Genomic DNA, 27,116 nt, shown 5'->3' on the forward strand with positions numbered 1-27,116 from the left:
TCCATAACCTTTTTTTGCAATGTTTCCGGCAGAGCAGTCCTCTCATTCTGTGGACCTTAATGACACAAATAAAATGACATGACATCAGTATGTCATGACATCACAGCTTTTGGGCCTGTGGCTCCCCGGCTAGGAGTATAAATCAGGCATTTCAACGCCATCACGGCCTGCCAAAATTCATTGTGTAGTGATTGTACACACACCTCCTCACTCATGCAATCCTGTGTTTTCCAGTCCACTCCCTCTCCATCGGCCGACCTGCTAGGCATTCGCTCCTCCGTTCCCATTGGATCGGCGGCGCCCAGTGCCGGCAGCCTATTAGTGGACGTCTTCTCCGAGGCGGGGCCCGCCGCCTCCTCCGCCGGTGTGAACGATGACGGCTTCCTAAGGTGAAAGTTCACGCCACTACGAGAGAGAGCTGGGTTTAGAATAAAGTAGTGTGTGTTTGTGCAGCTACCGAACTACCAGATAATGTTGCTGAGATGCCAGAGGGAATGGCAAAGCAATTGATGTTCATTTTTCAAGTGAGCCTTATTAACATAGTTCTGTGATGGAGAAAGGATGAAAGGATTGTTCTCTTTGTGTGTTTTCATTTCCTTCCTAAAAGAGCTGTGTAAATAGCTGCTAATTAAGTGTTTAAGGGCCTCTGTTTGTGAGACACGCTGGTCGTCTGTCTCTCGTCGTCTCTTGGCTGTCGGTCTCTTCTGTGTGTTTGTGTAATCTGTGTCTGTTCTCTTTATCTTGCTATGTATGTGACTGTCTTTCTCTCTTGCCTTGTGTTTTTCTTTTCTTTTTTTTGTCTCTCCCTCCCTTCACTTCCCTGTGTGTGTGTGTGTTTGTGTGTGCGCGCGCGTGTGCAATTGCATCTGTGTGTCTGCGTGCATGTGTGTCCTCTTTGCATTTGGCTCGACTGTGTGTGTGTGTGTGTGTGTGTGTGTGTGTGCGCGTGTTTCTGCCCATCTCTTGTCCTTCGTTGTGATTGGACACTGGCAGAGAACTGGAACAGCCCACCGAGACCTCTGACTCCCTATTGGTCGAGGGTCCTGGTGACTCGGAGTAAGGGTCCAGTAGTAGTCTACAGCGTCACCCAGAAAACTACAATCATGGCTGGCGTAGTCCAAACACACATCCATATAGTGTTTTCAGCCCAAAATATACTTCCCTAGTTTGTATTAATCTATTGTTGTCATCATAACTTGTCTTGTGGGTAGTAGTAGCCTCATGGTGTTGTACGTATATTTACTTAAGTCTGTTCCAACTATATCTACCACACTTTTTAATTAGCCGCAAAATACTCATTTTATTTAGATTTTTGTTCAATGCTTTAAATGTTGTACAAAAATAATATGTGACTTTTCTGATGCTTTACTAAAACCATCTCGCATTCTCCTCCTTTCCCCTCTTGCTCTCACTGCTTTTGCCTCCTCCTTAACTCACTCCATTACACTGATTCAACTCTTCCTTTTTTTTCTTTTTTTCCTCTTCTTTTGGGGCTTTAATTTCCTTCTCCACTCCTTTGCTGGTCCCACTCCATCCATCCTTTCTTCCATCCATCCATCCAACTTGTTGTCTGGTCTCTCAGCTCTGCTCCCCCTTCTGCGGATTCTGAAGATCCCGCCCCTCCTCTGCCCGAGGCTGACGAGCTTCTGAACAAGTAAGCCCCCTCCCATCTCTCTTACCCCCTGGCTCAGTGGTGCCACCTCTCCTTTGGGTTTCTCTAATGTCTTCAGCTAACAGTAAGATCTCTAACTGCACACCACACATTCTGCTTTGTCCTCTCGTAACAGATATCTGTTTCAAATGTTGCCATTACAGTTTAACACCAGGCTTCTTTTTGTCATTGCACTCCATAGGTCACAAAAACAAAACTGCAATTTTATGGTTTCCTGGATAACATGTTAACATGTCCGCATGATAGTTCTGTTGGCCTCTTGTAAAGTTCTTGGGTTGGGTCCTGCTGTCACCCATTAGGTTTGTGTGCAAGAACAACGGTGTGCTGTTTGAGAACCAACTGCTGCAGATCGGCATCAAGTCTGAGTACCGTCAGAACCTGGGTGAGTCTGCAATGAAGTCAGATTTACACTTCCACGCAAGTTGGAAATATGTCATTTTTGTCAATGAGATTGTTGTCTGACAAATTATAAATTAAGCCAGAATAGAACAATTGTATTGCCATTAATAAAATACGAGACCAGAGTCTCTGCTGTGTGCATTAATGAGCCATACGTGTCATACGTGTGTGTGTCACTTAGGGAGAATGTACCTTTTCTACGGGAACAAAACATCAGTGCAGTTCGCCGGCTTCACAACAACAGTTAGCTGCCCTGGAGATCTGCAGTCTGATATCCTTTACAAATTTCAGTGGCGGAGTGATGCATCAAAAATACCAGATCTACAAGTTCTAAACTTGTAAGTCGGCTATTTCAGGCAGCTGACATTGTCATCTATATTATAAAATATAATGGTTTCTATGCCGTGTTTGGTAGTGTTGAAGCAGTGTTGCGTAATGTTGAAGCAGCGTGCAGCTGGAGTGTGTCTCAGACAGTGTTCCTTGACTGCCGAGGTCCACAGCTCAACGTGCAGACCAAGCCAGTGGAGCCTCTAGTAGAGGGAGGTGCGCAAGTGCAGCAGGTCCTCAACATTGAATGTATCAACGACTTCTCTGAAGCTCCGCTACTCAACATCAAATTCAGGTACGCACTCGCCACACGGCGACAACGCATCTATTCCCCATTCCTACAGTGGTGAGACGGTTAGCCACATATCCAAGCTTAAGGTACATTTGTACACTCACAAAAACAATAACTACTGCATTTGGCAAATTGATAGAGGTCACGTGGTCAAGTGTTTTCATCTGGATGTCCTCTGATGTTTTGCAGAATGACTGGCCTTTCATCATACAAAGAGTCAGAATCAGTGATGTAACTAGGGTGCGTTTTGCGTCCCAAAACGCACTTTATAGTTTTGGGACGCATTACACCATCAACCTCGGCGTCCACGGGATGCACTACTGTACTCTGACCAGCGCGGCCCACAGCAGTTCATTTTACCGTTTTTCCTCTGCACAATTTTCCAGTCATTACGGTAACCTTCCCCAAACGTCTCGCTCAGACTTGTATTGTCTGTATAGTAGTTGTGTTGCCATTTGCCATGGTTTGATTATTTTGCCTCCTCCCTCCTCCTCCGCTCCATGCACGCATGCACGCACTGACAGCTCTCACTCACTGACACTCGGCCGGCGCGGTGATTCAGGATTATTATCACACAGAGCCCGTGTGTTAAGACCAACGTGACTTGTCTTCATGGATATAAACTCACGAAACAACACCACGCAACAGCATAGACTGCAGGACTCCTCCACCATTTACCACGCTATCGTCTGCTACGTTAGTTGACAGAGTAAATTGTCCGTATTAGCCGTGGCCAATATTGCTAGCCAAATGCTAGTAGCCAAGCACCAGAGCGCGCTCACTCTACACCACGCGTCGCTCGCTTAATAATCATTCATTTCTGTATCAATGCGGACATAACATGGTCAATGTTGACACACAATTGTACAAAATGCTTTTTACACTTGTCACTTGACTGATCTCCAGAGTCCTCAGTCCTGCAGCCCCACCATGCCATAGGCTATGCCAGTCTAGCCTTAACATCTACATTTATATGTTATTCAATATATTACTTTAGCACAAAATATAGGCTTTTCTAAACCAAGCCCTCATTCAAAAGTTATGTAAGTGAGTAAAAATAAATGTTATTTATAAAGCACCTTTCAAAACAAAGTTAGAAGGTGCTGAACAATTTGCACAGTATAAACAATAGAAGAAATTTTAAAACAAGGAACATATCACAGTTGTGACAATATCAGAACAAAAACAAACAAGGCAGAACAGAAACATAGGGCTATACAAATGAATGTAGGCTGTCTGTCATTGTATTGTCTGTGAATTAACTCACAGTTTAATCCAGTGATCCTCAGCCATTTTAATTTCAAGGACCCCCAAATTAAATGTATATGAATTAGCCTATGGGTGACAGGGTCCTATAGGCCATTTCATTATGATTTTCATCTCTGCACTGGGACCCCATGTTACAGACATGTTTACAATATTTTACAACAGTAGCTACTTATATTTTGTTATTTAAAGCTGTGATTATTTATTTAAGAAGCACTATTCTGAACCAATGTTCGCCTTTAAATTTAAAAAAAATTAATCATCCTTAACCTTTAATCGATGGCCTTCATGCCCTGGCACTTGGCCTTGTAAGTGGCTCCCCCCCACCCCGCAAACCCCCACACGGAGTTGCACCACTGATTCTTTTTGGGACTCATAAGATTTTTTTGGGACTCATTTGAATGACCACCTGTGCATCCCGGGACCCATTACATTGAAAACCTATTTACATCACTGCAGAATAGTGATTTGCTTAATAAGCATTAATGCTCATCTCTTTGTCATGGAATATACTTCCAGGAGTGTGCATGACTCAACAAAATTATTAAAAACAGTTAATCAATTCGGCAGAAGTGCACGTAAAACCATGGAAAATGTTGTGTAAAACAATTAAGTGTGTATTGAACCATGGATGGCGTACGGTTCTATATTTAACTGTTACCTCCCTAATGTCAATACGAAGCATTGTCTTGTCACTGCTTGCATTGTACACAAACCATGACCCTAAAGCCTAAACCTACAGTATACCTGTCTTTTATCTACTATGTATGTATGTTATATGTACACAAACCATGTGCAGATAGATACACAGACCATCCGCCCTACAGTATTGTCCCAAGTTCATGTTTTGTCTGGGCCGTGGTGTGTGTGTTTATGTTTGCTTGGTGCAGATATGGAGGTGCTCTGCAGAATATCACCCTCAAGCTGCCAGTAACCATCAACAAGTTCTTCCAGCCCACTGAGATGGCCTCAAATGACTTCTTTCAGCGCTGGAAACAGCTCAGCCAGTACGTGTGTTTTGCCAGAACCTAGTTGAAAATGTGCTAATATGTGAAGTACATTTTTACAAACAAAAACATTTAATCATTCCTTTCGTATTTTCTGACACGCATTCACACTGTGTTGATGGTGTTTAATTCCCTTAATAAAGTCTGCTCCCTTCTCTTGTCAGGCCCCAGCAAGAAGCACAAAAGATCTTTAAGGCCGTCAATGGCATGGACACAGAAGTACTTAAGGCTAAGGTACACAGTCATGTTGACCACTTTCTAAATATTGATTCTACTCATACGTTTTGACAACTTAGTTTTGTATTTCAACATTTAGTGCAAAAGATAATCCATAATGCTGCTACGTGTTGTTTTGCTCCAACACTTTGATTACCTCCTGTCTAACTTTGGATATGTGTAGCCTATGTGTTGTTTTGATGGATTTTAGGTTATTTGGTGAGGATGATGGGTTATTAGTCTATTTGTATTGGTGATTGAGTGACAGGTTTTTGCTTCTGTTCACCTGCCCAGGGACTACAGATGCAAATTAGCTCATAGCGACGTAAAGTTCTCTTTGCTTGAGATACATTTTGTTTGTACGTGATGTCTTATACAAATAAACTAATAAATGGAATGAAATTAAATTATCTCTCCCTTCATGTCATGCCAAACATCCATTAACTGTGTGTTTGTGTAGTTGTTGGGTCTGGGATGTGCCCTGCTGGAAAACGTGGATCCTAATCCAGAGAACTATGTGTGCGCTGGCGTCATTCAGACCAAGGGTCAGCAGGTGGGCTGTCTGCTCAGACTTGAGCCCAACGCACAAGCTCAGGTAAGGACATAAAACAACTGTCCTGTCTTTGATTACCATGCTGCTGTCAGGGCTTACCTCACTGCTGTCTGTGTCTATCTATGTGCTGCTGAAACCCAAGCCTGGTGTCGTGGTAAGTGTCTCACCTCTCTCTGTGTGGTCTGTCTGTCTGTCTGTCTGTCTCTGCTTGCTTGTCTAGCTACAAAGTCATGTCTTGGGTACCGTACTTGCTGTTTTAGGGCCCCTACCCTGCTCCTCTGCCAGACGTATTGTACACAGGACATTCAAGCTCAGTCTTTCTGGCAGTTTATTTTGTCTGACTAAATGTTGCCTTGATTGTCAAAGCACAAGAAGTGTGGCCACGTTTTACTTTTCTGATAAGAAGCTAAAAATTACTGTGTTCTAAGGAAGGCCATTTTGTTCTAGTCAGCGAGGGAAAATGATTTCAGGCTTGATTCTGTTGATAGAGCAAAGCAAGAGCCACTACTGTCACAGCCGAATCAATACCAACACATTATGAAGAACAATTTCAGTTTTTCCCTTCACTGGTGTGTATCTTCATGCTAATGGGATACACCAGAACTAGCTCTGGTCCATAGCTCTAATGCTTTTGCATTAGAGCTGTGTTATATTTCTCTTTCTGCGCTGGCATGAAATGCAGACCAGCCTCTCGTCTGTAGCGAAAATAAAAATGTTTTCGCTACTCACCAATACAAAGGCCAATACTAATTGCCATTAGAGCTATGGACTAGAGCTGCACCACAACATACAATTGATTATTAGGATATGGTTCAGAAAATAAATAAACTGGTTGTCAGAAAATGGATGTCATACCAACACATTTAAGCAAAATTATACTTTGGTAGAGGTTTGGCTTTTGTAGACACCTTGTCATGATGCAAATAGTAGTAATAGTAGTAAAAAATAGCAATCTCTAACTTGCATTACACTGTGAAATAGGTCTCAAAGTCATTATTTTAGCACATAAACATAAACAAAGGGAAACAAGGCAGATTCTGCCTATTCTAAAACCCAGTACGGCATATTAAATACATAAAGTCAACCAGCTGTTGATTTTACAAAAGATCACCCCCATGTGAAGTGGGGGGCACTCTTATCATCGTACATCATCATGAATCATCTCATACTGGCCAATCAGAATGCCTGTTGCCACAAATTTGTACATGCATAATCATACATCATCACATTCCAGCCAATCACAATTGGCGTCCTCACTATTCTGTCCTCACTTTTTATCCTGAAGTCCAATGCGGCCAATCACTTTCTGCCCTCACTTTTATCTATCTTCAATATGTACTTTGCTCACCCAATCAAATCATCGCTATGGGGTGATCAGCCAATCACAAGCCAATGTTTGTGTTCACACAGACCTGGAAAGCTGGGCATAGGAGGGGCTAGCGCCCCTCAAAGGAGAAAAAATAAACTTGGGCGAACAAGCCAGGAATCGAGGCATAGGAGTGAACCTTGTATTTTGCGCGGCTAAACCATTATTTTTCTTTGCAATCCACGTTTATAAACGTAGCTAGGCTAACGGTACCTACTGGTGCTATCTACGCGTATGTTCGTAGACAACCGTATACTCCATATATGTGAAAGCGCTGACTGTTTGTTTACCTTTTTAGCATCGCTCCGGTTAGTATGGAGAGCCTCCGTCCCCACTGGCTTTGGGATTTTTATATCCAGCTCTGTTGAGCCTACATTATAACAGGATTTTCAAAGCACTGTATCTCTAAAGGTTCGAGAGCTGTCCATGGTGGGCCGCCACGCACCCGACGATCGTAAATCATTTGTGAGTTTGTACCACAACATCACTGAGCAAATGTAACTGGTTGTAATGCTAGCTAAGGGCTATGAGCTAATGCGAGTGGTTATGTGCTCCTCACAAAGGCCCCCACCTTCCTGAATAACCCAGGAGGGCAGGAAGCTCCGTAGAGTGAGAGTGGACGGGCGGCATTTCTTAGGTGTGTGCATGCTAACACTAGATGGCGCTAAAGGAGTTAACTCATTTACTGCCAAAAATATTTAACCAAAATATCCCAGACTGACAGCATTGCCTTCCATGTGTTTTTGTACCCTTTAAGTACCGTAGTATTTTTTGGGCCGATCCGGATCCGCAGATCCAGTCTGGATCTTCTTCCTAATTCAAATTATAAAATCAACTGGAATATTTAATTTAATTAAAATGCTGTGCCCAGCTTTGTAATCTTATGTATATTGCCAAAACCTTTGTTTCCCTTGTTCTAAAAGAGACTTTGAGACCTGTTTCACTGTGCAATGGAAATACATTTTTTTATATCAATTTCTCATCCATGGACCAGCTATTGAAGAATCAGATATCTCACCACTATTTTTACATCTAACAAAGTGGGTAATTTTGCTATAATTGAATGTGTTTCCTTTAATGAAGGGAGTCCCACTGACAAGGTGTACAGTCAGACCAGGCTCCTTGTGAAGGTGTGAAACCTTTGCTTGTCCAAATAGAGGCAGCACATCCATGCTGTCCCATCTAAACACTTAAATCAGCTCACACTATTAACTATAGTAAAGCATTTACAAGGTCAAACAGAACTACAACACTTCATGATTGAATAAGCTAATATCGGTAAAGAAAAAGCTGATATCAGTAACATCAAAACACAAGGTCAAACAGAACTACAACACTTCATGATTGAATAAGCTAATATCGGTAAAGAAAAAGCTGATATCAGTAACATCAAAACATCAGTATGATCATTGAATGACCACATTTGTTGTGTTATACAGGAACTCTGGTTTGGCCCCTCCACTTTTCAGTCCACTTCCTTCCGGGTGCTTCTGTGTTTGTTCCTACTAACAACAACGTTACATGTTTAAGGCAGGGGCGCTGACAGATTCTGGTGTTAGCAGGCTTGAGAGATATGATTAAATTATACCACAGGTCGTTTCGAGGAAGGTTGAAACAGCCTTCTAGCCGTGGATTAAACCAGCACCATTCACCACCTAATCAAAACAAAGAATTCAGCTGCTCTGTTCTCCCAGAGCGCTAGTAAACTCGGTGGCTAGGCTAGCTAGTTTCTTGGGACATTTGTGGTCGTAGTGACTACATCTGTCAGTAAAGAAAAGCGATTTTCTTAGTTTTAAGGGTAACTGTTGTATAATTGCAATATTACACGAGAGGGTGTGGTTTAACGTGATTATTGCCACTTCAGTGATGCTTGCAGAACTCCACTACGTCTCGTTCCTGACCGCATCACTGTCGTGGCAATAATCACGTTAAACCACACCCTCTCGTGTAATATTGTATTTATTTTTGTTAACCACTAGCTTAGAGCAGTGGTTCTCAAACTTAAACATTTCAAGGACCTCCCTTAACTCTGACAATACATATGTAACCAAATGTAAGGGTCTATTTAAACGTAAGCCCCCTAAAGAAACGCTGACAGACACTGGACCCCACTTTGAGAGAGAGAGGTAGGTGGTTGGCCTAACAATGAAGTAGTCAATCTCAGCGCAATCATCCTTATAGGCTATGGGATGTAGTCTAACCTTGGTTGGCCTAAACAAACTCTCAAATTGCAATCAGCCCTCCATGATATGGCATAAAAAAAGCTTGAACAATTAAATTAACGGCAAACCTAATTAAACACGAAATCTGTTTAATTGTGGGTAACAAATAGGCCATGCAGTTGCTCAAGCTTGATTTATTTCACATCTACAAAGGCTAGTTAAAGAAACAATCACACGTGTGTGAAGTGAGGGGCGCTAATATATTAAAGTCTAACTCATGTTGCTATGATTAGGTGATGTATTGGTCAACAAACACGGACAAAACAAACATTAAAATCAATTTATTGTTAATGACATTTAATGTTTGTTAGCGACTAAACAAACATTAAACTCTGTCCATTGTCAATGGTGTTTTTAATGTTTGTTTAACTAAAAACAGACATTAAACCTGTATATAGGAGGGGCTAGCGCCCCTCAACAATGTCCTCTGACTGTATGTCTACCTGTCCTTCAGATGTACCGTCTGACGCTGCGCTGCAGTAAGGACACAGTCTCCAAGCGTCTCTGTGAGCTGCTGGCAGAACAGTTCTAAAGGCGGGGGTCCGAAATCCTTTCACCACCACCCCGACTCCCGCCCTCCCCCCCCCCCCCCCCCCACTCCCCCAGCACCCGGACCATCGTGCTCTGTGTCCCCCTGCCGATGAAACTACAAGACCAGCGTTTCAAAACCTCCAAGATCCTCTTCGCCCGGACAAATCCCAATGCCCCCGTCCCCTTGTCCCATGTCCCCTCTCTCCTCCAACAAAGAATCTATGAGTAAAAAAAAAGAGGTGTAACCTACCTATAAGGGAAAAAGCAGCTGTCGCTAGCCGCGGCGGCCATATTAATGTCATTATTATTGTCACAAATTATGATTCCAGTTCTACTATAATTCCTGTTTATTATCATGAGCGCTATGAATCTTGTTTTTATCGGTGTTTACCTGTGTATGTGGCGTGTATGGCTGTGTGTGTGTGTGTGTGTGTATGAACGTGTGCGTGCGCATGTGCTCCCAGAGTCGTGGCGTTGTGTTCCGTTCCGCTCCGTCCTGCCTATCCAACCCTGAGTTGCTCCTGTAGTTGTGATGACAGCTGGCACACGTGTCTGTGTCTGCGTGTGTGTGTATACACACCCACGCTGACACACACACACACTTGGGGTAAGGTGGTATATCGGGGATATTTTTTAGTTTATTTTTATTTTTATTACATAATTTCAAATGGTAGACCATATCTTGAAGGCAAATGGGAGAACTTACTCTGCACACACATCATGTTCACATACATGGTTTCACACATTTGGGCTTTACATGCTGGACTATGGTGGTGGGCGGGAATTACACAGAATTACGCAGAATCACGCAGAATTACACTAATGAAATCTGACATCAGAGGTCTCAAACTACACACTTTTACCCCCTGCCTGCCTAGTATCCACGTTATTGCGGAGATACTCGTAGAAAATCTCAAAGCCCCCCACATACCCGGTCTCCGCCCCCTTTACTCAATAATTCCAGTGGAAATGGCCAGTGCACTTTAGGAGGCTTCCGGAGACTTCCATAATCCCGGCACACACATTTTACCATCACCCCCCCGCTACACCATACACAGTACTTTATATAGAAACTATAATGATTCCATTTGTGTTTATTAAATATTATGAAATCGTTAATTGAGTAGCCTTTTATTATTTTTTGATTAACTTGTTTTTTTGTGTGTTTTTTTTTTTATGTGTTATTGATGTTTGTATGTTTTCTTGCTTTCTGGGTTCATCCCTGGCGAGCATGTATGTGACGAGTGGCATAGAAAGAAATCTGGATAGGAGGCCTGAGGGTGGAGAGAGAGGGGGAGTTGGTGAGAGTTAAAGTGCAGTAGCAGGGTAGCTGTCCAGGTTTACAGTGTTAAAACAAATAGATGTTTTACCGGCACGTTCCTCTGAGCTCACAAAGATGTCTTGGAGCCGTCCCAAGCGTGACCCTAACGATCAGATCAAACGAGTCCTACCGAAATGACATTTGACCACAGATTTGGAAGTCAGTTTTTCTGGGGTCTGATAGACCTCACCTCGATCTCCTGACTGCCCGTGGTGGGTCTATCCTAAGAAAGCATAGATTGCACTCCTTGGCGGTGCCCCAGCTGAGAGGGACGAGAGCCCAGCTCCACTGACTTGCACATGAAGAGTGCAGCAGCCGAGGCAATGGCGGTCTTGCTTTCTTTCACATTTCTTTTGGCTCATCCTTAATATTTCGAGGGGAGAATCTGACGGAACAATCACTACCATAAAATAACATTTCTCAGACCTGTGCGTTGACTACGCACCAAAATATATATATATTGGGAGAAGATTGTGATTCATGGAAAAAGAGTCAATCCTTTCAAATGCTGACACCTTTCCATAGGTGTGTGTACCCTATGGCACTTATTTGTGTGTGCATTCACATTTCAGGTTTAAGACTGATCTCAGCTTTATCCTTCCTCACATGCATATACACACATGCACACACACTCATGTGAGGGGAGAGAGCAGGCTGCCCAATATGACAGCCAACTGTCAGTTGCAACTACAGGGGATTGTCGTTAAGGGTGGGCATTGTATGCATGTGTGTGTGTGTGTGTGTGTGTGTGTGTGCAAGGTTCGATGTAACCACAGAGAGAAAAAAGGAAAAGCTAATGACATTTATGATACATGGTCATATTAGTTCAACAGGTATCACGTCCCGTGTTATGTGCACAGGACACTGATCATTGTAGTGGAAACAAATAGTCATTGTCATTGTGTGTGCGGGCGGGCGTGCGTGTGTGTGTGTGTGTGTGTGTGTGCGTCTATGCAGTATCCGCTAGCTAAAGCAGCCCCGTGTATCGGTGTAAAAAAAACTGTCAAATACCTGTGTTTAGATTTAAGATTTACTCTGTACTGAATAATGTGAAAGTAAAACTATGCCATATACTCTACACAGTGCTCACCGTCTCATTCTTGAGTGAGCGCGAGAGAATGAATGAGAAACATGAGAAGCATTCATTGCACACAGCAGTATGCTTTTATTGAAGACAGTGAAGACACTGGGCCAAACAACTGATTCATGAAGGAACATGATGTCATTCATCAGCTGGGGACAGGATACAGAGGAAGCTATGATGGATCTGACATAAACAAATTAAATTATCTAACTAGGTTACAGCAACTGTGTGTGATGTTTGTATCTTCAATGAATTATTTGTTCTGATTGTGCAGCTTTGACGTATTGTAATGTAAACCTATATTGAACGTGTATAGGTGCACACATGAATCCAGAATGTATGCTGTGGCAATGATGTAAAGATATCCTAAAACTAGGATTAGTATCTGCAGGTACATAATGTTGTAGCCCATGGTCATGTATAATAACGGCTTCTTGGTTAATCATTATCCTAACCAACGAATGTGCATTGGGAATACTCAGCCTCTGTAGGTCAACCTCTGAAGACCTACAGTACTGTCCTCTATTGGTTCGTCCTGCCTGGCATTCTCCACCATCCAATCCATATCAAGGCAAACTATGCCATCTTCTGCACTGGGCGCTGAAAGAAGTCTGCAACTACAAGAAATCGGATGCAACCAACTAAGCAAGTAAATGCTTATAGTCGGCGTCATTTTAGATGGGCTCTTGTGTCATTCATGCAATAAAATGTGCGTCAGTGTCATGAGGGGTGGCCGGGTGGGGGGGTTGTTCTGCAATGATGCAGCTCCTTGCGCTGCAGTGCAGATCTCACACGCACAGCAGAGGCATAGCCTATTTAATGACGCATAACGTTTGCAATTGCAATACGGAATGAACAGTCAGGGGGATTATTGTTTATACATGACACGCACAAACACTTAGCTCATGGGATAATACATGTCTTTGCGCAAGTCGGCTACGCCTAAAATAAATGCTTTTCTGGTGAGTGGACAAGGCAGCTGCGTGTTTGCAAATACCCCTCCCGTCTGTAACAATAGTGTCTGTCGGGAGGGTGTGGGAACTGGTGAATCAAAAGGTACGATTCATCACAATAAAACGCCGAGGTCCTCTCCGGCGAACTGATGACGTGGTTGCAAATTGAGCGTGTACACACCGTGTCGGAGGATACGTGTTACACCAAAACAGGTGACCCGCTGAATTATACGACGCCAGAGGGCGCTGATTTTATTTCCAAATCATGACTGTTGTAATCTCCTGTAAATGCTAAACTGGCGCCATCCAGCTTCACGGATTTCGTAAGAGTCACCAATGCTGGTGTAACCCTGACACTCAGCTCGCTGATTGGCTGAAAATGACATCACATCCAAAATGCGACTATTCTTAGCTTCCAGAAACAGCATTACCTCATCGCTATCCCCCCTGGAGCAGGTATAAGACAGACAACAACACATACACAACGTTATTCGCAGAGAGGACGGGCAAGAGGAGACGATAGACGTTCGTGGTTCGTTAGTTCGATTTATTTATTTGTTTAATCTTCTGCAAAAACGACTTTCTCCATGATCTGAATTCTTGGACTGGATTATAGTGACATTTTCACCGAGCCGCTGCAGTGATCTAACTAACCGATATTACGTTGGCCGAGGAAGTCTTGTTTGAGCAGTGCATATCTGCAGTTTTGAAGAAAAAAAAAGGAAAGTAATTCTCACTGTAAGTAAATCAAAAATATATTAGATGACTTATCTTAAGCTACTCGGTATGCATATTGATATAGAATGCAAGTGCAACTGAACTGCATGATAAGGGCTTCTCAGCTTCTGCAACAACCACGTCGTCTTCAACAATCACTTGCAGTGACTTGCAGTAGTAACTATTGCATACTAGTATACCATGTTGTTTCAACAATGTTATTCCATGCATTTGCAAAATTAATATGCAATATTATTTTATTTTATTTGAAATGTAAAAGTTATATTTGATTTTGTGTTTGACAGTCAATTAAATTAAAATAACTTATCTGGAATAAATGTATAATTATGCAACATGTTTTCTGTCTCAGACATAGAGATGGTCTTCTACAGAGAGAGAGACAATGAGCGGCCACCGCTGTCTCTTATCCTGCCCCATCTTTACCTGGGTGCTGAGACTGATGTTACTCAGGTAATAATGGTGTTCTTCTGGTCAGCCTTTGGGATTTTCCCTTTACAAATAGTGCTAAAACACGGCTAGGACTGGACAGACCTGGTACCCTGCTCTGTTTTTTGCAAAGGCATTCCTGCAGAACCCTTACTGCAAAGCTGAATATGCATTCCTCTGCAAACTCAAAACAATGACGTCTTCTCTCGCTCACCCCCCCCCCCCCCCCCCCCTCTTGTCTCACTGGATAATACAGGATGCTCTCAGTGCAAGAGGGATCTCGTATGTGCTGAGTGTGAGCCGCTGCAGCCCGCAGCCCACGTTCCTGCCCTGCTCCCAGTACCTACGCATCCCCATTGACGACTCCCATCGAGACGACCTGCTGCCCTGGATCCCCAAGGCGCTGGGTTTCATTGGTGAGGATGACGCCAGACTTGCATTATTCGCTGCCCGCCAGAATAGCTGCTGATCTAGCAGTGAACAGTCTGAACACTATTGCAAATGAAGACGTTTTCCTAATGCACGCCCTTTGTTGATAGATGTGTTATTAGTAGTGCGCCTTCAACTTGGCATCCCTATTTTGGGCATGTTATAGGCAAAACAAAAGTAGCAGATGCTCTTTTCACAACACCATCGTTATAAAATAGGGCGAGTGGTTCATGAGAGTGTTACACAATTTAGCATTATGCAGTTTTGCTGTTTGGTTTTGAACTGCAAGACTGACCTAAATTCTGTCTCTCTCTTGCTCTCTCATTGCTCTCCATCTATGCGTCTCTCAGATGGCGCCATGTCTTCAGGGTGTTCAGTTTTGGTTCATTGTGCGGCGGGCATCTCTCGTTCCCCTGCTCTGGCTGTGGCTTACATCATGTATAGCTTGGGGATGGACCTCGATCATGCCTACAGGTGGGTTTTAGTTCTTATGTTTGTGACATTGTTAGAATAGCAGTATCCATTCATACCGTATTTCATTCCTAAACTAGACGCTATCCTCACATTAGTCGTGACCTCATGTTGTATCTCCCTCTTGAAGGTTTGTGAAAGATCGCCGGCCCTCGATTTCCCCAAACTTCAACTTCCTTGGGCAGCTGCAGCAGTTCCAGGGCACCTTGAATCGGAAGAGCTCAGACAGCAACGCAGATGCCCAGCCAATCACATCTGTGGACACCAACGACAATGACAGCTACAGATGCACAATTCCGCAGTCAGCAAATCAGAGCATGAGCAACAACATGAGTTATCAGGGCACCCACGTTACCAGTGATTTCATCGAGGCCGCCAGAGTTCACACTGAGAATTCGCGCAACGCAGAGAACACAGAGCAGAAATATTTTCGTTCAGCTGAGAACGCTCAGAGTTTTACAGGAAAAATGCAGCAAGATCGGAGGAACACATCACCGTTGACCCTGTCACTCTCTGGAAAACTCAGGACTCTCAACCTAACACTGAACCTGAACCAGCACCAAAGAGAAGTCCAGGTGCCATGTGAGTCCCCTCCAGCTCTGAGTCCCTGTGAGCCCGCTAAACCAGAACCAAAGCCCAATCAGCTGCAAATCCCAACAGGCTTTGCCTCTCTGTCAGACAAACGCAAGAGCCTCACCCTCTCCCTGTCTCCACCGGGAAACGCCCCCACTCCTCCTGACTACCACCCGAAACCCCTGCAGAGCAACAACACCAGGCGGACAGCATGCACTGCTATTTCCCAAACTGTCCACAAGAGGGAGATGGGAGCTGTGCACGAGGCAACAAGGCTGAGTGCTGAGCATCCAGCAGCAGTCGGCTCCCCTGCACAGGCGCCAAAGAGAAGGGATCGGAGCGACTCACGCACCAAGTATGCCCAAAGCAGAGGGAAGGGAGAGCGAGAGGGAAGGGCCCAGGGGAAGAAAAACAGTTGCCCTCATAACACGGGAAAGAAGGGTGAGCCCAGCGCAGCCCGAAAGATAGTCAGGGACATGAGCAGGGGGAAAGCGGACAGACAGCACAGTGCCATAGTAGACCAACAGCCCTCGACGGACACCAAGCCGGCCCTGTCTGTTATGGCAGAGTCAGAGGATACTTCATTGGAGGAACCGGGCCTCCTCTCTCCGCTCAATCTGACCTTCAACAAGCTGCTGGGCTGGGGGGAAAGGATGATGCTTGGTGTGCTGTTCGCCCCCCGCATCAAAATGGGACAGGCCGCCCTGCCTTACAGATGCTGATTGGTGATGGGACCACTGTTAAGAACTGAAATGTTTGGGTTGGGGGGTTGTGTGTGCGAGATTTAACCACTTAAATTTTTGCGTATTGTTCGCCTATTATGACATTCCAAGAATAGGGATGCTATGGGGTTCATGTGGCTATAAACACAACCTGGGGCACACTTTTTCAAGATTTAAGTGTGTGTGTGTGTGTGTGTGTGTGTGTGTGTGTGTGTGTGTGTGCGCGCGGCCGTGTCCTATCAGGGGAATGAGATTGCATGTCTAATATTTTTTTGTAGCTGTTGAAGGAATGCTTCATCTAATTTATTTATTATTAACCTTATCTGAGGAAGAGCTGTACTCGTGCATTTTATGACGGAGGGCAGTGTCTTCCTATAAAAATGGAATGATGGTCTATTACCGGTATATTCATTTCCTATTTATTGACTGACAATGTGTTTGAATTTGTTTTATTTATGAAATGCCAATATTTTGAGGATGGTATTTTGGCACTATGGCTTGTAATGAAATCAGTGTTGATTAAAGATAACATATTTTAATCTGTCAGTACCTATAGTATGGTCTTTTTACCTTTTTCCACTCCAACTTGCTCTGGTTATCAGTTCCGCCAGGGGGCACTGTACACTAACTGATAACTGAGTCAGAACAGAGGGACTGGGAAACCCCTCAAGGACTCCTGCGGGTCCCCAGCGAAATTAGTTCGCCACTTTGACTTTATATACACAGATCTGCTATTTTTAAAGAATCTTGGAAAATTTGACATAATCAATACATACACTCAAAAATAGTCCATGTACAAGCTCAAAGTGAGGCAATGGCATGCTGTGAGCATGCTATTTTTGAGAACCACTGTTCTAAATCTAAACGGCCTACTGTTCTAAATCCTTAAAAAAACCTCATGTTGCTATAGATATGCCATTGCCATAGCAGGTCAAATCTAAAATGACATGATTTCCTGGCTTTGATCTGTATCCACAATGCCCAAGACAAATGAAAACAAGGAGGGAAAGATTAAACTATACCGGTATTTAAGTTCAAATGTCTTTATTTAATTAGCTTGTCAAAATACGAGCCAACTCCTTTGACCAGACAGGTCTTTCAACAGGGCACTATAGAATATTGCCTTGGACATTAAGATTATTTAATGTTACATATCCCATTATAAAAATAATATATATAAAAAACATTATTGGGTTTTGCTTGACATATTGACGTGTGTGTGTGTGTGTGTGTGTGTGTGTGTGTGTGTGTGTGTGTGTGTGTGTGTGTGTGTGTGTGTGTGTGTGTGTGTGTGTGTGTGTGTGTGTGTGTGTGTGTGTGTGTGAAGATTCGATACACCACCAAGATACCCATGTACCTGTCTAAATACTTCCTTAATGTAAACGAAGTCCACACCCACAACACCAGAGGGAGTGCAACAAACCATGTACAACCCAGATTCGGCACAAACAAGGGACCAAAATGTGGAACGCCCTACCAACAGTCATTAAGACATGTGAATCCCTTGACTCCTTCAAAACCGCTCTCAAAGGGCACCTACGGATGGCTGCAATTCGAAACTGGCCTCTGTAAAATCTGAATCCCCCCACCCCCCCCACCCCCCCCATTTTCCCTCACTGTATATTGTATCTTTTCCCTTTTTTGCTTCCCATATGATGAATTCCTGTTCTGTTCTTTGTGGACCCTGTTGTAAACAAGTGTAATGCTTAATTGGGTCGTCCACTCACAGTTGACAGTCTTTGTATTGAGTTTGTGCTTAAAATGTACTGTAAATTCTACAAACTGTTAATAAATATTTCAATCAATCAATCAAGTGTGTGCGCAGACGCAAACCTCATTCTACTTCTGCATTCATGTTCCATCTCAGTGAGAATTCGGAAGTCACAACTATTGTATTTATTTATGCCAACACAGCGTCATCGTCTGTCCCTCATGAGCAATGGGTTGTGGACATGACATTATATTAAATTACCGTCACAAGCACTAGGAATTGTTAGCATACATGTAGTTTGAGTCATTTAGTTTTGAGTTGTCCTTTAAATGTAGGCTACTGTAATTCTCCAATCTGTTAATAAATTCGTCAATCAATCAATGACTCGGTTCCACTGATAGCCGATCAGATCGATGTTTGCCTCATTCTTATGTAGCTGTAATATTTGACAGTTTGGTATTAAAAATGTAATTAAATTGTCACTTTATAAATGTGCAGATATTAAACACTTACCGGTATGTTGGTTTGTTTAGTGTTGAGTGTTGAAACAATGTTGCTAATTGCTTATTGTCTGGGGACAAAATACAAAAGAGATAAAAGAGAGTCCGACTACATACAGTATGTGTGTAATGTCCACTATACATCACCAAATAAGGAGGTGGAGGAGGAGCTAAAGCCTATATAATTTGTAGTACGATGGTGTAGCTCGCCAAGAAAACAGATCTATACGCTAAAAACGCGTCGCCATGCGACGCATTGTTAGCTTGTAGATCTATTCTTTTTTTGGCCAGTGACGCCCTAGAGAAGCATGGAGGGGGATGCGTGAGAATTTATTAGAGGAAACGGTAGAGGCCGACACGCCTCCTCCCTCCAACATACGCATGAGATGTCGAGAGGAGAAACCTTTGACTGAGGAGAAGAAAAAGTTTGCCTGAGGCGAACAAAAAAAGAAAAGCCACCCATAAGAAGAAGTAGACGACGAAAAAGAATATGAGGCGATCGTTCCGAAAAAGCGAGTTAAACCGAAGATAATTTGTTTTCCGTGCACAGTGATACGGCGATCTGTCCAAAAGAAAAGGAAAGATTTGTAGCTGCCGGGGGTTGGGGGTCGATCGAAGGGAGTTTGTATCCAGAGTCATAAAGTTGGCACCACCAGGGACGAATTTACTTAAGGCGGGTGCGGAAGGCGTTTTTCTCCGGGGCAAGAAACTTGATTGTTAAACAAAGATTGTTATTATTATTAATCCTCCGCGAAAAGAAAAGACTGCCACCACGGTACCAGCGGGACGCGATCCAGATGTGAATGGAAGTGATACAAACTAACAACGAGGAAGTATAACAATTTACAAAGAAACCTACATTGTTGCATACATTGTTGCCATCGGGGAAAATGTTTGGACTGACCGTCGCAGACTGTTTAGACAACAGTACACGCTTAGAACAAAACAAATGAGTAACATGCTTTAGGTTTCTACATACTTCTCTTTTTGGGCCCTATAACTTTCTGGTCTCATTTAATTCAGCATCTCGACGATTTCAAGTGTTTTTTTCCCAGTCTTTTCGGCGTCTTCAGTAAAGGCCACATTTAGATTTCGTTTTTTAACCTGTAGTAATACTAGTACTAAAGCCGTTATGTCTGGAGACGAAGAGAGATTCAAACTGGTCGTCGTGGGTGGAGGCGGAGTGGGCAAAAGTGCTCTGACCATCCAGTTTATTCAGGTGAGTGTGACAACTATAGGGCATGGTTCACTGATCATGAAAAAAAATAATTTATAGTCCTTTTGAATGAAGCAGATTTAGTTAATTTAAATCCAAAGAATTTACTACAAATGGAACAATTTTGCGCACTCTTTGGAGTGTGTGTGAGGGAATTAACATATTAACGTGAGCCTACTTGTGTATAATTATTAGGTTTAGCTCCAGTGTGTGCCTCTGCCTGCCTCAAAATGTTCTCTGAAAGTAACTTGGCCTGCAATTTACAAACCAAGACATTTGCATGCAAATAAGGGCGCACAACGGAATGTTTCTCTCCTAAACCTCTAATCTCTCAACCTTCAGTCCTACTTTGTCTCCGACTATGACCCGACCATCGAGGACTCCTACACCAAAACCTGTACGGTGGACGGGAAGGAGACCCGGTTAGACAGTAAGTATCATAAGGAGTGGGACCATTACAACATGCATTACTCAGAGTGTAGCCTACTGTACTGAGTCATTGGTTTGGCCTGATCGCATTGTCCCATCCCTCCAAATGCATACACATGATGTGTGACAATATAGGCGGTAGCACTGGCTTTCAAAATCAATCAATCAAAAGTGTTTCTGGCTATTATTTATTTGACCAGATGTTATTGAGTAGGCTAGTACATAACGTTGTTACACCATGTGGCCGCTCCCTGTATGTGAGGTAAGAGAAGAAGCATGCCAGTTTGCCAGCCCAAAGTACCGGCAGAGAGAGAGCGCGTGTGTGTGTGTGTGTGTGTGTGTGTGTGTGTGTGTGTGTGTGTGTGTGTGTGTGTGTGTGTGTGTGTGTGTGTGTGTGTGTGTGATTCATACCCATGTTATGACTTGCACTTGGCCAATGTTGATGCTCTAAGGCTAAGGTGTAGTGTAGTCGTTTGAGGGGGCCTTAACCTGACAAGCGCCTGGTCTGGGTCACCAAGTTAGTTGCTATTATCTTGTATAATTTCTCATGCCATGTCAGTGTGCATGAATAATGCCCTAATGTGTGGACCCAAATGCTCAAAGCTTGATTCTCTGCTTGAGGTGAGGTCTCAAGCTTAGCCGAACATGTCAACTAAATGTAGAAACAACCTGATTTAAATCTGTAGACCGAATTGCTTTAAAGCAGCCAAAATCGATACTATAACTATGATGAAAGCAAAAAGTACAAAATCAATACAAACTCATTAGCAGGTCATGTCAGAGTTTTAGTTTTTAGTTTTTGCACTTTGGTTCTTAATTAGCACAGCTATTAATGAGATGAGTATGGCCTGATCTGACACCCCAAAAACCTCACAAGTTTTTACTCCCTTTTGATGCCTTCTTTTGGTCAACAACTTAAAACATTTGTATTCCCTAATGCCTATTTAATTCCCATTTTATTTCCCCTTTTAATCATGTTTTAAGCCTTTACTGTTTTAATTGTGTGCCACCATTTAATTTAGTTTGTGTACTATGTGTGCAATTCTCCTATGGCTTGTTGTAATGATCAATTCTTTTTTCAACAGCTCAGCTCAGACTAATGAACTCAGAACAGAATTATTTTCCATTTGAGCCATTAGATGTATTTTTCATTTACATTTTCTACCATCATCTGGCTGCTTATTGGTAGAGAGGAAGATGAGGGCAGCGGAGGATGTTTACTTAACTGTGTTTGTGTGTGTGTTAGTTTTGGATACAGCAGGTCAGGAGGAGTTTGGGGCTATGAGGGAGCAGTACATGCGATCTGGAGAAGGCTTCTTACTAGTGTTTGCCCTAAACGACAGTGGAAGGTAATGGAAAATGTGTGCATGAATGAATGTTCCCAATGTCTTCGGTTTCTTTTTTGTTAATGACGTTTACATTTATCTAAAAAGAAATCTTACTTCCGAATTTGACATTGCATGTTAATGGGCTTGAGGTTGAGTGATGGCAGTGTAGGGCTGGGTTACTGTAGAAGGAGGAAGTGAAGTGATGGTGTATGATGTGGTGAAGCTGCGATGAGCTGGCCTCTCATTGCTATTTTCAAAATGGTACTTTTTAGGTGTTAAGTCTTTCCTTTAACACCACACTAGAATTGTGAACGTTATTTTAACTCTGAGAGAGTTACAGTAAATTAACTCCTTTTTAATTTCAAGGACCCTGATATGTATATAATTAAGCCACAGACTTTTTTTATTAAATTCTTAGATGGTCCAGAATTCCCTAACAGTATACTGTACTGTTATGTGGAACAGTGGAACTCTGGTCAAAATGTTCTGTAATTCATGTATTTCATGCATGTTCTTCGTTCTGAAATTATACTTTCTTGTAAATGGAATAATGGTGAAGTTTAACTACCGGTATTTATCATGTAGCTTAGTCCCCAGACCCCCTACATTGAGAACCACTATGTAGTGCACTGCAAATTATTTGGGGGATACAACGCAAATCAGTAGAGATAGAACCACTCATGACCTCCCAATGTAAAGACATCACTTGATTTGGACTTGATCACACAATAGGAATCATCATAACTCGGTGTAGAACCGCTGTATTCAGTAATGGGTTGGTTGGATACAATATATATGTATCTACCTCTTTCCTCTGAACAGTTACAATGAGATCCACAAGTTCCACACGCAGATTCTGAGGGTGAAGGATCGAGATGATTTCCCCATGGTACTGGTTGGAAACAAAGCAGACTTGGAGCAACAGCGAGTGGTAATGTTGCCCTGATTTTTTTTTAAAAGAATAATTCTGAAGGCATTTTATTTTTACACAAAAATAGGGCGGCTTAGTCTTGATTTACACATTAGAAAATGGCAGATCTACAAGATCACAGCGCAATGCATCGTGAGCTTGTAGATTGGCTACTTCTGGTGTGTGACACTGGCGTGCAACCATGTATAAATCAGGTTTTAGAAATGAGAGGACGGGTCTCACAGCCAGATCCAAACGCAAGACGATATGTGGATTATGTGGATGGACCACTTGGTCTGGTTCATCATTTCAATTTAATCGGAAAATACATATATTTTTCACTTTTTTTCTTTTTCTTCTGGCAGCTTCATACTGTTTTCCTTGCCGTACTCAACTTTGGCATAACTGGTAACAGACTCACATGAACATATCACTTTTGTGTTTTGGGCATGTCTAAAACCTGTGACTACGTAAAACTGCTCCACACACCCATACTTATCTGTATTTGGCATAAAATAAAGTTAAAATGACTTAGTTGCAGATCATCTGGAATGTTGAAAGACTATTTGTAATGGAGCGTCGCAGTCCCCCCCCCTTTCAGAACAAAGAGTGGCCCAGGAAATGGTTCTCCATTCATTTTCACCATAGGCGATTCCTAAATTATTTATTTAAAGACGGTTACGCCGCGGACAAAGCCAACTCGGATCGTGACAAATCATGACAATGAACACAATGTTTTGGGCCAAACAAATAATTAGAAAGTAGAAAAAACTGGCAGGTTACACTTGTTGTGTTGTTCTTCTTATAAATTAATTGATCGGCCCAAAACATTGTGTTCATTGTCATGATTTGTCACGATCCGAGTTGGCTTTGTCCGCCGCGTAACCGTCTTTAAATAAATAATTTAGGAATCGCCTATGGTGAAAATGATTGGAGAACCATTTCCTGGGCCACTCATTGTTCTGAAAGGGGGAGGGACTGCGACGCTCTATAGTGCTGTCACCATTCATGTCATATTTGCAGATTGTATTCATGCTCAAGCACATGAAAAGATGTCTGACAAAGCAAAAAGGAAAATGGGTAATTAAGTCAGTTGCCTTTACCAGCTGGCAGGGGTAATATCTGCGAGTCATGATTATCAACAACCTTAGGCTATGCTATCTACTTATAGCACTTGCATATATTTACACTAACCTTTCTTTCTCCAGATTAAATGTATTGATATGTGAAATTGATGTAGCAGTTAGAGGATAAAGTGAGCATGACGCATGTAGCCCCAGGGCTACACCGGAGACATTAAACCAATTTCTGGACATTATTTCCATAAAGAGAAAATTGTACACTGTACAATCCTCTGTGTGTGTTTACTGTGTTCACTCTGAGTGTGTACAAGTGGAACGGGTCCATTTGGTTCTATTTGTATCCACTCGGTTACAAATTGGTAAATGAACACGTCAGAGTACATCCATAACACTGTCTCTTGCATTATTCATGTCAAATCATGATGAGTTGGAGAATAAACCAAAAGTGCGTGTTCACTAGCAAAGACGCACAGGGTAATACATAATGGATGCAAGACCTGTAATATGTGTATTCCCTCTGATGTTCCAGATCTCTAGAGAGGAGGCCCAGGGATTTGCTAGAGAGAATAGAATCCACTACATGGAAGCCTCTGCTAAGAACCGCTACAATGTGGACGAAGCCTTCCTGGAGGTGGTTCGCGCTATAAGGTACTGCCGAGAAATCATTCTGTCAGTTATGACCCAGTTGAATATATCATTGTTCTTTTACGGCGCCGCTTGGCTCTGCAGGCGTCTTGCCATATGAAAGAGTGTGCGTGTGTGTCCGGATCAAATCTCGCCAACTGCTGGGCCGTTCAGCGCCAAATTTCATGTGCAAACTGCAAGTGGTTGTGGGCCTCAGAAGTACATACGTTTTCTTTTTTTAATTCCTTTTAAAATGGTGCAACCACTTCATTTAGGAGCTTTGTGTGTCTCTGGCTGCCTGGCTGGGTCTGTCCCTGGCTGGCTGGCTGTGTCCGAGCAAGAAAATGGCATGGTTTTCAAAATCAAGTGTCCCCTGGGTGCGTTCCTGGGGTCTGGATGTTCCGGACCCCTCACGGTAACACGGTAATCTCGACCGTTTCGGACGCGGGGTGGCTTGCCAGAACCGGGCCGGCATCCTGGGCGCGTTCCTGCGGGTCTGGAAGTTCCAGGGATCCCCACACAGAGTTGCACCACATGCCCCATGAATTCCAAGGTCTTAATTCCAAAAGGAATTAACCCTCTGGAGTGCCACAAAGGCTAACTATGTCTAGTAGTGGCAATGTTCTGGAGTATACTATAGACTCTATAGTATACTCCATAGTCTCAATAGTACTCGATCAATTTTGTCGATGAAATGGAAAGATAACTCAGAGCCATAGATAGAGTAAGACAGTTACGACAACTCTGTTCACTTCATTGGGCCAGTCCAATGGCGGCTCTTCTACATGGACTTCTATTGGCGAAGAGCATTGCGAAGAGTCCCAAAGTCCTGGACTGGATGTTGGCAGAATGCACTAAACTCAGGCAACAGCCCAGCTTTAATGACCTTAAATCCCTTTATTTTAGATCGTTTTTTAGTAATATTACAACGTAAACATTGCAGAGACTTTAGTTGTCAACTTGTCACTGTACAATACTTTAAAACATGTCATGCACACATGCCTAAAATTGCTTATATTTGCACCGCCTTCATTGAAAACAATGTATTTCAAAGTCCAGCTTGTCACTCTCCAGGGATGCATGAACAGCGCTCGAGCGCTGTTTTCTACCCCCTAAATGGCATAACTCTGTATAACTCTATGGCTCTGGAGCTGACTATCATTCATCACCTGGATCTCCATATATGAAGATCACGACACTGACCTCATCAAACTCATGGTTTGACATACTAGATCTGCATATATGGAGCCGGCCAGCAATACATCTATCTGACCTCACTGACACCAGATTAATAGTTAATATTAGTTGCTTCTCAACTATGGCGTACTAAGAAACTCTGTTTCAGCCCTTTAGGTTGAGGGTGCTTCTCGCCCTCAGGGCGTCTTACTGGTTTACTTATGTTTTGACGCAAGCTTTGTCAATGCAATGGTAAATTTTCACTGCCTTATTTTGTCCACTGTCCAGCGCCATTGCTCTGTTTGAAAAAGACATTTTGGTGCAGGTTATATTTGAATTCAAACTGAATTTAAATAATACATTAATTTATAGTTTTATCGATTCTTCTAAATAGCTACAGTAATTGTCCCAGCTCCAATTACAAGTTGTGACACACACTAAACTAATTCCCTCAATTCTCTTCTCTCTTACTCTACCTCCCACCCCCTACCTTCTGGTACTTTCTCTTCATGCCTCGTTATACCACTGTATCGGGAACAGAAAATTTCAGGAGACGGAGAGCCCCCCGATCCCTGCCAACCAGACAAGGAAGCAGAAGAGCAGTGGGTGTCCCTGCACTGTCCTCTAACCAACCCTACTCCGCCATCTCCTCTGCTGTTACCATGGAGACCAAACCCCCCCTTGCTCACTGGGCCCGCTTGTCCACCAGAGTGGGGAGAGAAGAGAGGAATGGGGTGCATGGATAGGAGAGAGTATTGTGTGTGTGCACGCTGGCACTGCTTAGAGAAGGGGGTCCAAGAGAGCTGAGCAAAAAGATGGAGTGTAACATTTTATTCTTTTTAATTCAAATGGTTTCATTCGCACTTTTTTTGCTCAAAGCGTTTTTAAATCATTGTAACCTTTTTTATATTTGCGGTCCTGTCATTTCTGTAAAGAGAAAAAGAAAAAAGGATGTAAAAGGGAGAGCTCCCGATCAAACTAGACGCAGAGAAAGAGAGTGGCAGAAGGCAACAGCATGCTGAATCAAAGGCCAACGTCACCCAAACACTTGTTTGTTCTGAGTATAGCGGCTTTCATCTTCCGACAGCTGTCAGCCAGCTGCCTTGTTCTGGCCTTTCACAACATGTTTGCCATTGCAGCGGTTCTCAAGTGGACTCGAATTCTGTCTTGAATTCACACCACCATGTAGTCAGGAGGATACTGTATGAAATAATGTATTGTATCCTCTAATAGAGTTGTGTGAGACTATTGCATCATCTCGCATCCCTTCTTTGAGCTGTGAGGTAGACCTAAAAATCCTATAGTCCCTCCAAGGGAAGTCATGGCGTGTAATTGTGCAAAGAGCTGGGCAAGGCTCGTTTGACCACATTAACCCTGGTGTCCCTATATTGGGCATTTCGTAGGTGAAAAATCTATTTTAAATGAAAAATGATCAAAAACGATGCATATCTTAAAGCTCAAAGTGTGTCGTAATGTGACACCTTGTGAGCTAGTAGATGACTATTTCTGACCATTTTTAATAGGGCTTAAGTAGTTTTAAAACATTGCAATTTGTTGGCAATGAGTCAAACT

General features: G+C 42.9%; 3 protein-coding genes across 5 annotated transcripts in view; all 3 read left to right on the top strand.

Annotated features, from left to right (window-relative positions):
- ap2a1 (adaptor related protein complex 2 subunit alpha 1) overlaps positions 1-12,250 on the top strand; it is a 28,036-nt gene extending 15,786 nt beyond the window's left edge. The window contains exons 14-23 of one of the 3 annotated variants that reach the window (XM_083780764.1): positions 235-389; positions 994-1,056; positions 1,583-1,654; positions 1,972-2,054; positions 2,253-2,342; positions 2,570-2,693; positions 4,847-4,963; positions 5,128-5,197; positions 5,640-5,774; positions 9,775-12,250. In XM_083780764.1, coding sequence (XP_083636890.1) covers positions 235-389; positions 994-1,056; positions 1,583-1,654; positions 1,972-2,054; positions 2,253-2,342; positions 2,570-2,693; positions 4,847-4,963; positions 5,128-5,197; positions 5,640-5,774; positions 9,775-9,852 — 987 coding nt within the window. In that variant the 3' untranslated portion in view covers positions 9,853-12,250. The remainder of the gene's footprint in view (positions 1-234; positions 390-993; positions 1,057-1,582; positions 1,655-1,971; positions 2,055-2,252; positions 2,343-2,569; positions 2,694-4,846; positions 4,964-5,127; positions 5,198-5,639; positions 5,775-9,774) is intronic. The other 2 variants (XM_083780762.1, XM_083780763.1) reach the window with 2 other exon arrangements.
- Positions 12,251-13,808: 1,558 nt separating this feature from the next.
- On the top strand, positions 13,809-17,169 carry LOC310869308 (uncharacterized protein). The gene is made up of 5 exons (XM_083779969.1): positions 13,809-13,947; positions 14,297-14,397; positions 14,630-14,789; positions 15,153-15,276; positions 15,404-17,169. Exons 2-5 carry the CDS (start codon positions 14,305-14,307, stop codon positions 16,566-16,568), a joined length of 1,542 nt encoding a protein of 513 aa, XP_083636095.1. The 5' UTR covers positions 13,809-13,947; positions 14,297-14,304; the 3' UTR covers positions 16,569-17,169.
- Positions 17,170-19,143: 1,974 nt separating this feature from the next.
- The window catches only part of rras (RAS related), a 9,335-nt gene continuing 1,362 nt past the window's right edge, over positions 19,144-27,116 (top strand). Inside the window, exons 1-6 of the mRNA XM_083780100.1 lie at positions 19,144-19,998; positions 20,338-20,425; positions 21,671-21,773; positions 22,575-22,683; positions 24,274-24,392; positions 26,085-27,116. The exon at positions 26,085-27,116 is cut by the window's right edge and continues 1,362 nt beyond it. Of these exons, the coding sequence (XP_083636226.1) occupies positions 19,912-19,998; positions 20,338-20,425; positions 21,671-21,773; positions 22,575-22,683; positions 24,274-24,392; positions 26,085-26,172 (594 nt within the window). The 5' untranslated portion in view covers positions 19,144-19,911 and the 3' untranslated portion in view covers positions 26,173-27,116. The remainder of the gene's footprint in view (positions 19,999-20,337; positions 20,426-21,670; positions 21,774-22,574; positions 22,684-24,273; positions 24,393-26,084) is intronic.

This window comes from Protomyctophum parallelum (assembly GCF_964188405.1).
Source record: "Protomyctophum parallelum genome assembly, chromosome: 13".
In the NCBI taxonomy this organism is placed as follows: domain Eukaryota; kingdom Metazoa; phylum Chordata; class Actinopteri; order Myctophiformes; family Myctophidae; genus Protomyctophum; species Protomyctophum parallelum.